General features: G+C 34.5%; 1 protein-coding gene across 1 annotated transcript in view; it reads right to left on the bottom strand.

The window, feature by feature from the left end:
* EYS (eyes shut homolog) overlaps nt 1–16,059 on the bottom strand; it is a 1,188,193-nt gene that overhangs the window by 498,434 nt on the left and 673,700 nt on the right. The window contains 2 exon segments of the mRNA XM_036415133.1: nt 6,322–6,413; nt 10,411–10,601. Coding sequence (XP_036271026.1) covers nt 6,322–6,413; nt 10,411–10,601 — 283 coding nt within the window.

Raw genomic sequence — 16,059 nt, 5'->3', positions numbered from 1 at the left:
AGAGAAAGATGGATAATGCAAGGTGAAGGAGATAAGAGTACAAATGGAGGACTTGGCCTTGGATAGTGGTTGGCCAGCTTTTCAAGTAGCAAGAGGTATCACCCTATCACTCTTGAATCCTTCCCTTCTCACTTAGGGAATTTTCTCATCAACTTTCTCTATTTCCCTGTAAGCAACTTACCATGCCGTGGCTGTCCACATTTAACAAGTGGAAGTCTGCAGCTCTGCTTCACTCTGGTATTTCTAGGGCTTAGTTATTTAGTCTTTTTTTTTTTTTTGTACCTTAAATTTAGTCAAATTCATTAGCATAGTGTTTCTTCACAGAAGCATAATTAGTCATTAATGATTTGTTCTCATAGAAATAAACACCTTGGACAGGATTATTGAGGAATTAACATTGCAATGGTTCCTAGAATTTTTCTGCTACTGACTCTATGGAAGCAGCCTTAATGCATTCATTTCTAATGACATGTGGTGATCAATGAGGCTTTAACAATTAAAGCAAATGACAAGGTCATACACAGAGTAAGCCAAGGCAGCAGATAGCTGATACATTTAGAGAATGTTGACTTGGGGAGCGATTCATGTGTACAATCTAAATTATAGACAGACCACATTGTGCCACGCAGGCTCTAGCAAATGAACTGTGAAGACCCTTTTGGAGGGGCACCACGCTTCTAATTAGAATGCTTTGCAATATAACAGTTACCATGGAACAGCAGGCTGCATGGGTCAACAAGGCCTGCAGGGGGGTTAGTGAGGGACGACCAAAGGACTGAACAGCAGGCTGTGTGGGATGACCAGGCCCATGGGGGGAGGGGCACGAGGGACAACTAAGTCAGCAGAGGGGCACTTGGGGGTGATCAACTGGAAGGGGGGCAGCCCAGTAGAGGGGGGCAGTTGGCAACCAGGCCAGCAAGGGGGTCAGTAAGAGGTGATTAGGCCATCACCTAGAGGCAGTGAGGAATGATCAGGCTGGCAGGGGGGAAGTTAGGGGTGACCAGGCAGGCAGGCAGATGAGTGATTAGAGCCAGTGGTCCAGGACTGTGAGTCAGACATCCCCTGAGGGTCCCAGATTGGAGAGGTTGAAGGCTGGGCTGAGGGGAACCCCACTGTCATGCACAAATTTTGTGCACTGAGCCTCTAGTATACATATATTGAACGGGAAGAACTAATACTTTTGTATTTTCTGCATTTTGTTTTTAGATCCTGGAAGTATAGTAAAATACCTGGATAAGATAGCTTCCCCATAAATGGACATGTACATAGTTGCTGAATGCTGCTTATGGTGATGTCTGAACCTTCTGCTGATATCACTGAGGTATTCCCAAAGACTAAAAGTTCAGCTGACTTCAGGCTGAATATCAGCTGTAGAGTTTTAGTCTTAATTTCCATAGAGTAAAGACTACAGCCAAGTTTAAGGGAAAAAATATGCAAAATTCTGATGTTTAATGGCCATATTAAATACAACTAAAACTAGTTCTGTTTTCCTCTGCTTTGACTAACAGTATGCACATTGGCAGTAATTTTCTCTGACATTAATTTCAGTAATTTTGTAATACTTAATGTTTACATATGTTCAAATAAAATAATGAAAAATATCCAACTTTTAAATGTATAATTATTATTTTTTAAAATATATTTTATAGATTTTTTACAGAAAGGGAGAGGGATAGTTAGAAACATAGATGAGAGAGAGACACATCAATCAGCTGCCTCCTGCACACCTCCCAGTGGGGATGTGCCTGCAATCAAGGCACATGCCCTTGACAGGAATCACACTTGGGACCCTTGAGTCTGCAGGCCAATGCTCTATCCACTGAGCCAAACTGGTTAGGGCTAAATGTATAATTATTTTAACTTGTGTTTTAAAATAGTTTTTAAAAGGCAACTGGTATTCAATTTATTGGAGTATTTGTATAAATTAAATTTAAATTCTAACTGTAAAAATGCTTAATTACCAATTGGATTAAATGACCTAAGTATATTATATTTTAGAAGTCTATTTTCCAAACTTACATGACAAAATTTCACTCCTATTCACTGTTTTGTGTTGACTGAATATATACTATTGGGAGGGCAGTAAAAAATAAAAAAGGAGGTTTATGACAGAAGGATATTTTGCTGCTTCTATAAGTATCATTTTAGAGTCAAAATCAATTGTTCATTCTTTATTTTGTTCAAGTTGAAGTAAAATTATTATTCCATTGGCATGTTTTTCTTGACACTACTGACGGTTGTTAATAAAAAGATTAATGCAATAATGTGCACATTTCATTAGAGAAAAGAAACCTTCATTTTTTTTTAGAAAGTGGTTAAATGGTTTCTTTCTTTCCTTTTCCACCTCACTGATTTTCCAGCACTCTGAGTCAAAGCAGTCCTGCTCTGCTTGACACATATCAAGTCCTCGGCTTTATTAATAATACCTTCGAAAGAAGTGTAAAACTTTGATACTACTGTAGCAATATTCTAATTGTCTCTGTTCATATGTACTTATGAGCAGAGACAATTAGATAACATATATAAAACAATTTCTTTGTGTGTATATGTGAGCATATATAAAATAATATATATAATTTTTCTTTCAGACTGCTCTGTGTTTTAAATATGCAATCTGCTGCATTTTAATATTTTCTACCACTCAAAGAGATAAAAAGTTTATGGTTTATAGTGTTAAGGGGAAATAATTTGTCATTCTTAAGCACTGTGCACCCTACTTAAAGTAATACAGTTATCTGTTGGGATAATTTAAGTCATAGAAAAAGGACAAAACAAAGAAATTATTTATATCATATAATTTGATATTACATGAATTTTTGAGCAAGTTATAAATACTTAAGTAAATATTATATATATATATTAATTTCTATTTTCTTCTTAGAAGCAGTTCAATAATCCATTCAGAGCCAAGATTAAAATACATATAAATACTATGGTTTAAATTAAACTATTAAGAGTTATAAAGTGTTTACTGATTATTTTTGTCTTTATCTCCAAACACAGACATTTATCTTTTTTCTCTTGTAGAAATACTTGTCTATTCAACATTGTTTTGGTTGTTCTCTTTTCTTCCTAGGTGCAAAGCTAAAAAAAAAAAAAAACAAAAAAAAAACTTTCCCAGCCTCCTTTGCCATTAGGTGTGTGCACATGATTAAGTTCTGGCCAACAGAATGCCATGAGAAGTGAGGTGGGCCACTTCTCAGCCTGCCCCATTGAATCATCCACTCATGCTCTGCCATGCGGACTTGGAGGAGACTCATGTTTTCAGCCCCAAACACATGGCACATTTCATCTAACTTAACTTGAACAAGCTTGACTTTACAAATATATGGCCAGATGGTAGGAAAGCCACATGGGAAAATGTAATGTTCTAGGAACACAAAATAAGTACTCTGATACCATTTTTACATGTACAGGCTTCTAGGAAGAAAAACGTTATCAGAAGTTGGGAGAAAGGGCCATCTGTCAAGAGCCTAGACATCGCCTAGAGGGACTGAGTCGGCCTCTGGGATACCTGACAAGGCCAAGGGAACACCGTTTGCTTATTGTTTGTAAAAATCCTGACATAATTTGCTTTGCCCTTGGAGTCCCCGCTAGTGTTTGCCGATGACTGAACCCCACCGGAAGCCAGAGGACAGGAGAACAGGTATGGGTTTTCTAGGACTGCCTCAGCAATGTCCCACAAAATGGGCAGCTTAAGGAAATAGAATGTATTGCCTGACTCACAATTTTGCAAGATAGAGGTTCAAGATCAAGGTATTGGCAGAATTTATTCCTTCTGAGGACTGTGCCCGCAACCAAGGTACATGCCCTTGACTGGAATCCAACCTGGGACTCTTCAGTCCGCAGGCCAAAGCTCTATCCACTGAACTAAACCAATTAGAGCGATATTTTTTTGTTAAGTATCCTTAAAAGTAACATGTAATGAGGATAGTGAAAAATAGGTATTCTTGAGATTTTTTTAAATGTTTCACATTTAATGTTTCTTTTAAGAACACTTTACATACTATGTTGTCATTTTTGAAACACGGAATAGGCACGTTATAGTAGATAAGATTTCCAAGTCAGGGGCAGAAGATCTGCGTTCTGACCTTGCCCTCCCACAGGTTAACAAGAAAGATGTCTCCTTTCTCCTAGTCTCAGCTTCCAAATATGCAAAATGAGTGTTTTGGACTGAATTATGTCTCCCCAAAATTGATATGTTGAAGTATAAACCCTTAGTACTTCAGAATGTGGCTGTGTTGAAGACAAAGCATTCAAAGGAATAAGTAAAATGAGGTCATTAGGTGAATAAACACTCATCCAACATGATTGATGTCCCTATAAGAAAGAAACAGGACATGAATACACATTGAGGAATATTATGTGAAGACACAGGGAAAACACAGTCATCTACAAGCCAAAGAGAGAGGCCTCAGAAAAAACCACCCTGCCAATGCCTTCACCTTAGACTAAATTCCTGTTGTTTCAGCCACATAGTCTGTGGTAGGTTGTGACAGCAGCCCAGCCTAATCACGGCAATGGGCATTAGGGCATTATGAGTTTTCTGATGATTAGATACAATTATGTGTTTGTAAAGCATCTAGCACATGGTGGTTAATTAATGTGTGTTAATTTTGTTCTTGCTGCTGCTAGTTTTTTTTTTTTTTTTAACTGGGCAATTAATTTATAATTATTGTGTTTATTGTGAACATTCAGCGGTTCTTTCAAAAGAGTAGAAAATAAGAAATCAAATTATATTTTCTATAATTTGTCAGAAGGCACATGACTTAAAAGTTATTCATAGATTTTGGAATAAGAGTAGCCAAACTGTGCTAACAATGTTATTTTTTAACTATGTTATTATCAGTATTTAATCTCTTTACCTTTCAGTTTTGCACCTGGGAATTTGGTTAATAATTAAATTTGCATTTTGAAACAAAAAATTCATAGATGTAATATAATTACCAAGGGCCACAAAGTTGTGCAATAAACTGTAACTACAATTGCTGTGCTCTCATTTGTTTTTTAAGCCTTTTCCAACATACCCCAGGCCAGACAGCTTCTCCTGGTGCATCCTCTGCCTCTCCCATCATTTGTCTTTTAGTTTCCTGGAGGAGCCAAAATGTCTTTTGTGACATGAGTCCTACTGCTGCCCCCGTGCTCAGACATCTGCTTCCCCCCAAGACAGTGGCAGTGTCTGAGGAGAGACATCGTTACCTAGGCAGATAGCATTTCCCATAGTGCAATGCCCCCAACAATAGTTACTTGTGAGGTGAAAATGCTAAGCAAATAAATGTTGAGGGTTCTGTGTCTATGTCTTGAGTTAAGCAAAGCATGTGAGACTTTAGTAAACAGGATTACAGAGATCTTAAAATGCTCATGCGCATTGTGACTAGTCAGGAGTGTCACGTATGTAGCCTTTCCTCAATTTTGTTGATAATAGACTTTGTGTGTGTGTGTGTGTGTGTGTGTGTGTGTGTGTGTGTGTGTGTCTGTGTTTTGTCAATTTCCTTAAGAATATGTACTTTAGACAATAGAATTTAGGTCGTTCAGGTCTAAGGAAGGTAGAATTTCCTTAAAACCTTTTCTTTAACTTCTTTTCCCGGTTTCCATTTTGGCCTCTTTACTTTCTTCTTTATTGATGTTAAGTAGATAACAATTTTTATTATAATATATTGTCATAACCAAATGAATTACTTCAGTCTACATATTAGATAAGGATGGAGGTGTTTTAAAGCATCACTTAAAGGTGGAAGAGGCAAAACACAAAACACAATGACACTAAATCTATATTAAAATTTAAACCTTACTAAATTTGAAGAAGGCAAATTAAGGGCAAATGTCATTTTCACTTATCAGATTGGCAGAATGATACCTGGTGTTTGTGAGGGTTTTGGAATAGATTCACCTTTAAACACTGCCTTTGGGAATATAATATGTCAATGTTTCTATTTTGAGTATGGTATAATGGATCATTTTAATTGTCCACTTTATGGTTTTTCTGGATATTCCAAATTTTCTAATGTAAATATATTTTATTTTGATATAAAAAATAATGTTTTTTTTTCATGATTCTTATAAGAAGAAAATAAGATGAGGCTTTTATGGCTTTTTATAATCTGCTTATGTAAGTTTGTTGATAATGTAATCCTTATAACATTTTCCCCCAGTACTATTTTAAGGGCGCATAGAAAAGGCAGAATGGGTTGATAAACATTAATTCACATACAAGTGCATGTGAATACTAATCAGGGTAATCTCTACTTTCAAATGGCAAGAACAATACTCAGCGAATGTCTTTGCTACTTAAAAGATTAACTGGGAGAGAAAATATCTTACCTGATAAGCAGTGAATGCCATTGCCCATCATCTACTTTAATAGTAGTGTTAACGCTTTCCAATTTTGCTTCACCAGCACAGAAAAAGTAGTACTATGTGGGAAAAAAAGGTTTTCCTCAGTTTTCCTGTGTGAAACTAACATCATATGCTTGCATTAGACTTTACAATTCACCAATAATTTTTCTTATTGTGTTAGCCAAGAAGTCTGAAACTTGAAGAGAAGTGACAGCTCAAGGTTATACAGCTAATAAGGGCTAGGATTAAGAGACATAAATGTATAACTATTGCATACATATATACACCATACATGTATACACACATATGCACATGTGTGTGCACCCTCCCCCTTACACACACACTTCTGGTTTCTTTTCCAATATTTGGGTGAACCTATTATAGTTGAGGAAGGCTGCTTCTTCTGTCACCAGGGAACAGGTTTTGGCAATTTTCCATCAATGTGTAAGACCAGTGAATACATTATAGTTGGTGATGTTAACATCACAGGAAGGGAAACTTAAAAGATTATGAAAGTTAACCATACACTCTAAGCTTTCCAAAGCTTAAGGATACCCATGGCCATTTGTAGGATTATTGCTAATTGGGCTAATCCTATCTAATAAAGAGGGAATATGCTAATTGACCCTCAAGCTGTCGCAAAAATGGTGGCGCCTATAGCCAATAAGGAGGGGAAATGCTAATTGAATATTTCACCCTCAGAGAAAGTGGCACCCACAGCCAAAAGATGCCTGCACCCAGTCCCCTCAGCTCTGCACACCTGCCTCTCGAGTCTCCCAGACTCTTTATTCCCCCAGCTGCCCAGGGCCAGCCTGAGGTGCAGGCAAGAATCAGATGATGTCCGAGGCTCACCTAACCAGAGACGGCCAAGGCTTGCACTGCCGGCAGTGGCAGCAACAGAGGTATGATGGGGTATCGCCTTCCCAATTGCCAAGTTGCCTCCTGGTGGGCTCCTGGTCTGTGAGAGCGGGCAGGCCAGGCTGAGGGAACCCCCTCCAGTGCATGAGTTTTCATGCACCAGGCCTCTTGTTGAGTTATAGTTTAAAAGGGGCAAATTATGTCTATAACTCGTATGTTTGACTAGACATTTCTGGGAATCTCAGGAGTGGGCTGCACTTCCTATTTATCCTCTTAAAAGAATGTGCCTGGATATATACCAGTTATATTGTGGCTATTTTTCCCCAAAAAAAGGCTTTATAGTCTTTATCATATCTGTAGGATATCTGTAATCCACATATAAGTTAAAGAAAAACAGTGGGGCAAAGTGTTTTATAACTCCTATGCATCCAGCTATATTAAACTGATATATTTAAATATTCCCAAATGTAGCCCAAAAGGAAACATAATGTCATGTATTTTATCTTTTAATGATATTTGGGCATTGCAAAAGGTTTCTTTCCTTTATAATATTATCTGCTCCAGGTTCACTTTACGAAATACTTTAAACAGTACTGAGATTTAAAAAATAAATACATCTCCATGCACTTGGAAGGAAAATAAGTTGCATAATATTTGGCTACAGATTTTTCTCAAGCCATGTGAAACTAAGTAAAATTCAGTGTTTATTTACTGAATTTTTACCCTGCTTTCCAGGATACAACTAAAGTTACTAAAGAATACATTTAATATTTTTGATACCACAGAGGATAATTTATCTGTTTCTTATGTATAACACCTAGAAAGGTTTGTTGTTGGTTAAGAGTTTTAAAGCTTAAATAATGATGTGCTAACGAACAGTGCATGCTTGTGGGAAGAGTAGTCTCGATTTGCTAAAATACTTAAAAAATTATTTCTCAGGTACTACTAAGATATTAATTTCTATTATCTTTAGGGGTGTCAAAGTTAAACATACATAAAATTTTAATGGGCAATTCTATTAATTTTACTTATAGTTTCTCTTATAAACAGCTCATTTATAATTGTATAAGAAGCAGATTTGCTGCTATTGACTGATGACTGTTATCATGGATTTTTAAAGCACTTTACAAGTGTCAAATGATCATTTCCTTACAAAACAAAAGTAAAACCAAACAAAAATATATAAATTAGGAATTATCCTTTTATGATTTCCACCAAACAGAGGCAGAAATAGGTGATTTGCCCTCAGCCAGGGAGACAGTGTAATCTGTGACACAGCTAATGCATTGGGGGGCTGATATTTGAGTCCCAACTTTAGATGTATCTACTTACCTCCTTGTTATTGGAAAGAGACAATAAAATATTTTTAAAAAATTAAGTTTGATAAAACTTTAAAGCTTAAATTTTCTAAAATTTATTTGACTAACAATTCTGCATGTATAGAATTTGAATAGGTCTTAAATTATGTTCATTGTAAAAGTTTAACAACAAATATGTTTTTTTGGTTAAAATTGTAATGTAAATATATTCCTCATATGATTATACTTTTAAAGTAGATGAGAAAATTGGAGGATAGTCTGGCAAATCATAGGGAAACAAGGAAGATTTTAAAATCATAAAGATAAAATAATGCTGAAATTTCCTTCAAATTATAAGAAAGCAGTGATGTGAGTGGAAAGAACATGGATTTCATATTGATACAATAGAGTAAAAATTATTGATCTATTGTCTTTAAAAAAGATTGAAGAGCCCTAGCTGGTTTTGCTCAGTGGATAGAGCATCGGCTGTGGACTGAAAGGTCCCAGGTTCCATTCCAGCTAAGGGCACATGCCCGGGTTGAAGGCTCCATCCCCAGTAAGGGACATGCAGGAGGAAGCTGATCAGTGATTCTCTCTCATCATTGATGTTTCTATCTCCCACCCCCTCTCCCTTCCTCTCTGAAATCAATAAAGAAATATATATTTTTTTAAAAAACTGATTGAAGAGCATGTGTAATAATACAAAACTCTCTGAGAGCCTTAGTTTGTCCACAGCAACCTTGTGACACATTTAACATGCCACATGCATTGTTCTACATGTTTATATGCCACACTTATTTATTCACTGTATTGCATTTGCTTCATGATATCTATTTACTTACTACTAATTTAAACCTCACAATGACTTGTATTAACTTCACTTGTAAATTTAAGTGAGTAAATTTAACCAGAAGGTCCTTAAGTGTTTTGCAGGTCTCAAAGCTCTTAAGGGGCAGAACTGGAATTCAAACTTCAGACAGTCTAGTTCCAGAGTCCATGTTCTTACTAAATTTTCTTATGATGAAGCCTGATACATAATTGCAATTCAGTAAACAATAGTCACTATTACAGACATGTCAATACATAGATCATTTCTTTGTCATAAAAGCTAATGAAAAATTCTACACCTCTTTTTATCCTTTACATTTTACAATTCTTAAATGTCTTGGTTCAACCTATCATGAAGTTATTTTTATCCATGTGAAAGTGAAAGAAGTTTCCTAATCCACTATTTCATAAAATATTTTCACCGCAGCTCCAACAAGTCTCTGGACATTCCTCATAATGTCTCTGATTGGAGATGTCCACAGTGGTGAGAGTAATTAACTGAGTTATACACTTAGTTATGGCAGTTGAGTTAGCAGCAGAAAATGTGCTGAGAAAACATTCTGAACATGACCAATGCTCAATATTATCTTTGCTTTGTAATTGCTTACATTTTGTCTCTGTATTTTTCCCCCCTCCTCATTATAAGACTAAGGGGAATTTCTGGTCTTAATTAAGAAAAAATGTGGTAGACCAGGGATCAGCAAAGTGTATCTCAGAAGGTCTGACTGATGTTTGATGACTTATTCTAGTATCTTATTCATTACATAATTATATTTTCTTGCCCTGGTTCCATTTGTTATCATTATTTGTAATGAATTGGAAGCAATATAAGGAGAATGATATGTGTTTTATTTACCATTGAATCTTTAGAACCTAGCAAAGTAAATGATAACAGATAAATGTTTAATGAAAAAATAAATTAATAAAAACGTTGCTACTACAAATCTTTTATATCCATTTAATTTCTATGATCTGATACCAGTTATTTATGTATATGAGTTACCCCACTTTAGAAAGATGAGCATTTAAAGAAAAAAATTACAATAAATTTCTAAAATTTGCTCTAAATTAAATAAATTTAATGGCTTACCTGTAAAGTACCATTTTCAATAAATAATTGAATAAAAAATCCATTTACTAAATTTGAGTCTTGCTTGATGTAGATCAGAAGGCCATGGGTTCTGAAGGTCTGAAATTTTAGGGAGATGTTATTTTGTGGACTTAAAAATATATTCTGAAATTCTAGAAAGGAACATCCATAATAACAAACACAACTGAAACCTGTAGAATCTGAAAAAAAGAAAAGAAAGAAAAGTAATTTAGGTTGATATAGAATGTTCAATAGTTGGGTGTCACATTATTAATATTAGCTTACGGTTTTCTGAAATGGCTGAAATCCGACTCTTTCCTGACTATTGCAAGCCTAGGCACCTATTTCCTTTGCCTTAGTTACAGTGACTTGTAATATTTCTGTATATTGGGGGCTTCATAATCAAATTTCAGTGGAAGACAGGGATGACCAAATGATTAACCTTCAATAGTGATTTTACTTAGATTTTATGTTATAAGTCAGTGTTTTTCAACCTTTTTTGGGCAAAGGCACACTTGTTTCATGAAAAAAATCACGAGGCACACCACCATTAGAAAATGTTAAAAAATTTAACTCTGTGCCTATATTGACTATATATAAAGTAATTCTCTTGAATAGGAATCAAATAAACACAAAGAAAGTATTTTATAATTACTTTATTATGAAATATTAAGTAAACAAAATAGTGAAAAATTATAAAATTCTTGTCTTGTCTGCACCTACGGCACACCAGGCAACATCTCGCGGCATACTAGTGTGCCGCGGAACAGCGGTTGAAAAACGCTGTTATAAGTCAACAGAAACAGGAACAGTTATCAAAGTGTAATTCACTGAATCTATAAATGTTGGTACAATGTTATGTTTTATGTCATTGTAAATTTGATTGAGTTGCTATTCAACATTGATAGACATTATTGGAAGTAAAGGAATTGTCATCCTTTTATAACAACATTATATTATCTGAATTAAAAGAAAATTCTCTCTCATCTTTCTTTTTTTCATTTACGTTATGAATTATTACATTTTAATTAGCCTTAATCTTTCAAGTAAAATATGGGGATATTTTGAACAAAATAATTTGACAATTTCTTAAGTTTATAAATATATGGTTAAATGAAACCTAGTTAGCTTATTTCTCTGAATAAGGTGTTAATTATTTTATATTATTATGTTACTTTTCTTTGATGAACTCATAATTAACCACTGCTGGTTGATATATCTATAACAATGGATTTGAGTATCTTTTTTCATTCACTTTCTCCCTTCTGCTCCTCCTGTGACACATATTTACACACACTAACTCTGTTCTTGAAAATTTCCAAAGTTTTTATTCTTTTACAATTCATAGAAGAGATAATTCATGAAGGCTTTTTAGTTTGCTGTTCATCAAGGTTAGGTAATTTTAAATATTTTCATTAAAACTTCTATAGATTTTATATTTTATATGGAGTTTTTCTTAATATAAAATTTTCAATAAAGCTAAATTTTCAAACTTGTAAAAAAATATCTAAGAAAATAATTAGCTAAATCTCAAAGAAATTTTTCCTTTTAACCAGAAATACAAAGGCTCAAAATACTGCCAGAAAACAATTGTGCTTTGTAGACAAAAAAAAAAAAAAATATGTGTGTGTGTGTGTGTGTATGTATGTATGTGTATATATATATACATATATATATATATATATACACACACACATATATATATCCTTCCTCTTGTTGATTTCAGAGAGGGAGAGAGAAAATCAATGATAAGAATCATTGATCCTGATTGGCTGATTCCTGCACACCCCACACTAGGAATTGAGTTCACAATCTGGGCATGTGCCCTTGACTGGAATAAAACCGGGTAACCTACAGTCCACAGGCTAATACTCTATCCACTGAGCCAAACCAGCTAGGATGGATGCATTTTTAAAAATCTAGTGCTTTATTAGAGAAGTAGGTCCAAAATTGAAAATATTAAAAACGTGCTTTTAATTCTGACATTCTAATTGTTCTAAGATAAAGACAGATATTTCTTCCTTATAAAATTTATTTTTTAAAGCAGCTCAACAGCTTTTATTAAAGATACTTTACGCCAAAACCAGTTTGGCTCAGTGGATAGAGCTTCCCTCTGTGGACTGAGGGGTCCCAGGTTTGATTCAGGTCGGGGGCGTGTACATTGGTTGCGGGCACATCCCCAATGGGGGGTGTGCAGGAGGCAGCTGGTCGATGTTTCTCTGTCATCGACGTTTCTAGCTCTCTATCCCTCTCCTCTCACTTCCTCTCTATGGAAAATCAATAAAATTTAAAAAAAAAAGAGACTTTAATTAGAAATCATGGCCAGTCAGCAAGACATTAGAATTTATAGTATATTTCTTCTGGAGACAATAGTCCATTTTCTTATAACTCCTCAAAAATAAGCTACAGAATCAAATAATGTTAAAGATGAGATACATGTTGGGAGTCTCTTACCTGATATTAATCTGATAAAACTATTGCAATGATTTTGACGCTTAAATAATTCTCTTATTGTAAAGTTTTAATGCTGATATTAAAGGCATGGTGCAACAAGAATTTCACATACATTAAATAATATGAAAAGTTTTTAGACATTTATTGGATTGCATGCCCTCATATTATAATTATTCCTTTGAATAAGTTTGTATGTTTTTGATACAAATAACCAGAAAGCCCAATTTCAAATAGCTTCAGCACTAAATAATTTAATGGCATAAGCAACAAGATCAAGAATAGGGTGGGCTTCTAAATGGATGTTTATGTACCGGTATGCAAAAGGTCAGCTGGTTTTTCATAAAATATCTAAACTTCTTCTGTCTCTCCATTCTGCTAGTCACAAAGTGAGCTTCAATCTGAGACTTGCTTTATTCCTGACTTAATATATTGGTTAGTGGTAGTTTAAGTGCCATACTTCCTCATTCATGACCAATCTTCAGTTTCCTATAGTTTCAAAAGAGGAGGGAAGAACTTTCCCAGTCACAGAATGAACCTCTCCTAACAGTTTAGTGGCCCAAACTGGGTCACCAATGGAGCCTTCCACCTAAGATGAGGAAAGGGTCAGTTCCCACTGAGACTGTGGGGATGGGTTCACAGTGGACAAAACTGTTGTTCCGTTTGGAAGAGTACTTCAAAATCAAATCTCACACACCCAGATTTATGATTTACTTCATAGTTACTCTGACTGTTGGATTCAAGTACTCAAAATACTCAATAGAATGGTTCATGGCAATGTAAATATTATGGTATTATAGAAATAAAGCGTATTTCAAAGTAAATTATGAAATATTTGCTTTTTTTCACAGATTATTCCATGGTCTATAAGTCAGTAACAATACATAGAGCAAGTATTAATTGCATAAGGCACAAGAAAAAGGAAGTTTAGAAAATAATAATGAAATAGAAAGCAGGTGTATGCAGTTTAAGATTGACAGAAACTTTCAGTGTAGCCAAAGAAGACTTATAATGAACATAAGCTTCAAGGAAAGCTGAAAGAGGACTAACTAGTCAAATAGTTAATTTTTTTTTTCCTGAAAGTAATTAACAGCCTTTTTAAAAAAGGATGCACAGCATAGGTGTGTGAAATTTCCTTTTTGCCAGCAAATGAAAAGTGGGAAAATTCTTTTGTCACCCACAAAAATAGGAAGTAACTCAAAATACAAGTCAAATCATGCAACTCTCCTGGCTTAAAAACACTTTCTGCTGTCACTTGCTACGATATAATTGCTTAGTATTTACTCTGTGTAGACTCTTTTCCCCCCTCTTTTGTCTTTTAATGTGGAGGCTCCTTCTTATACTCATCTGCATTACTAGTTCTGTCACATATTATCCTTCCCGTACATGAGGTCTTTTTCTGGGATCAGTATCCTATTTTTGTTGGACAAATTGTCTACCTCACACCAAACACTAACTTAAATAGTAGAGCTATATGGTAAGTCCTGACATTGGACTGGGAAAGTCCTGAATATACTTCTTCCTCAGGACTGTGTTACTATTTGCCCTGTGCATTTTGATATGAATATTAGAATCAGTTACAAGTACAAACATCCTATTGAATTACTCAAAATTCTTATTACAATTGATTTGAATTCCATTAATTTTGTTAAAAGCATGTAAGTAATTGGTGTCTTTGTGTTCCTTTATCTTCCTGTACATGGGCATATTAGATGTCTCCATTTTACTAGGGTTTCTAAAAACACTTTTAATATAGTTTTATAACTTTTTTCATAAAGTTTCCATGCATATTTTCTTAAGTTAACTTCTAGAAACCTTAGGAATGTATTGCTATTTTAAATAGTTTTTTGGAATGTTATATATTTAACTCATTATATTGGTATATTGAAATTCAACTGAGTGTTATATATTAAACAACCTTGTTGAACTTTCCTATTTTTAATAATACCGTATCACTTGTGAGAAATGAAATTTTTTTGTTCCTAATTCTTAAACTCATTTACATTGCCTAGGACCATCAGGACGGACAATGAACTGAAATAATGATAAAAAAAAATTGTTTTTCTTATTTTGATTTTACAGAGAAGGCTTTTAAGTTTTCATCTTTGAGTATAATTCTTTGCTCTTCTTTTATATGTGAACATTTTAACTCATAAAGGAAGCTCATAAACCTGGTGGTTGCCAGAGGGGAAAGGAATGGGGATGGGCAAAAATGGTGTAAGGAATCAAAAGGTATGAGCCCTTAGTTATAAGTTAAATAAATCATGAGGATGTAATGTATGTATAGCATGGTAACTATACTTAATGATATTGCATTACAGATTTGCTAGTTGCTAAGAGAGTAAATCTTTTTTTAAATATATTTTTATTGTTGACAGTATTACAGATATCTCCCATTTTCTCCCCCTTTCCCCCCTCCCAGTCCCTATACTGCCTCCACCCTCAAGAAGAGAGTAAATCTTAAATTTCCTTATCACAAGGAGAGAAGAAAGAAAACAAAATTGAACTATGTATGATGATAGATAATAACCAGACTTATTGTGGTGGGTGATCATTTAGCATTGCATACATATATGAAATCATTATGTTGTATGCCCCAAAACTAATATAATGTTATATGTCAATTATATCTCAATGAAACAATGTCAACAAAATGACAGCTGGAAACAATAATGCAAAACTGCTCAGGACATAGAAAAAGATACCAAAGGTTATGAAGAAAAAAGAAATTTTCCTCTTCTCCTATAGTCTAATTGTCACCCTCAAGCTATCTTGGCAATTATCAGCTTTAATTCTTTAAAATGCCAGGTTTTACTGATAGATAAGAAGAGAAACAGAGGTATAAGTAGAGTAATCCATATCTCACCTTATTCCTAGCAATTAGCTTTTAATTAAATATAATTTTCAAATCTTCACCTGACTTTTCAACATTGTCATTAGTTTAAGATTATTTTTGCTTTTAACTAGTAGCTGAACACAGGGACAAGTACAGAAGAAAAACGCACTCATGCTTCTCAAAATTGTGAGACAGATACATAGATAAAAGGGAGACTATGCAAGTAAACATGAATAGATAAGGTAATATATTACAGCGAAATGTGAAATGTGGGAAAAAAATGAAGTCACTTATGTTAAGAGGCTTTAAAATGGAGCTAGGAGATCTTTAAGGAAATGGGTCTTATGCACATTCTTATAGAA

This window comes from Pipistrellus kuhlii, unplaced genomic scaffold, assembly GCF_014108245.1.
Source record: "Pipistrellus kuhlii isolate mPipKuh1 unplaced genomic scaffold, mPipKuh1.p scaffold_m20_p_5, whole genome shotgun sequence".
Classification (NCBI taxonomy): Eukaryota; Metazoa; Chordata; class Mammalia; order Chiroptera; family Vespertilionidae; genus Pipistrellus; species Pipistrellus kuhlii.
The sequence above is the reverse complement of the archived record's forward strand: the minus strand, read 5'-3'. Positions and strand labels throughout refer to the sequence as shown.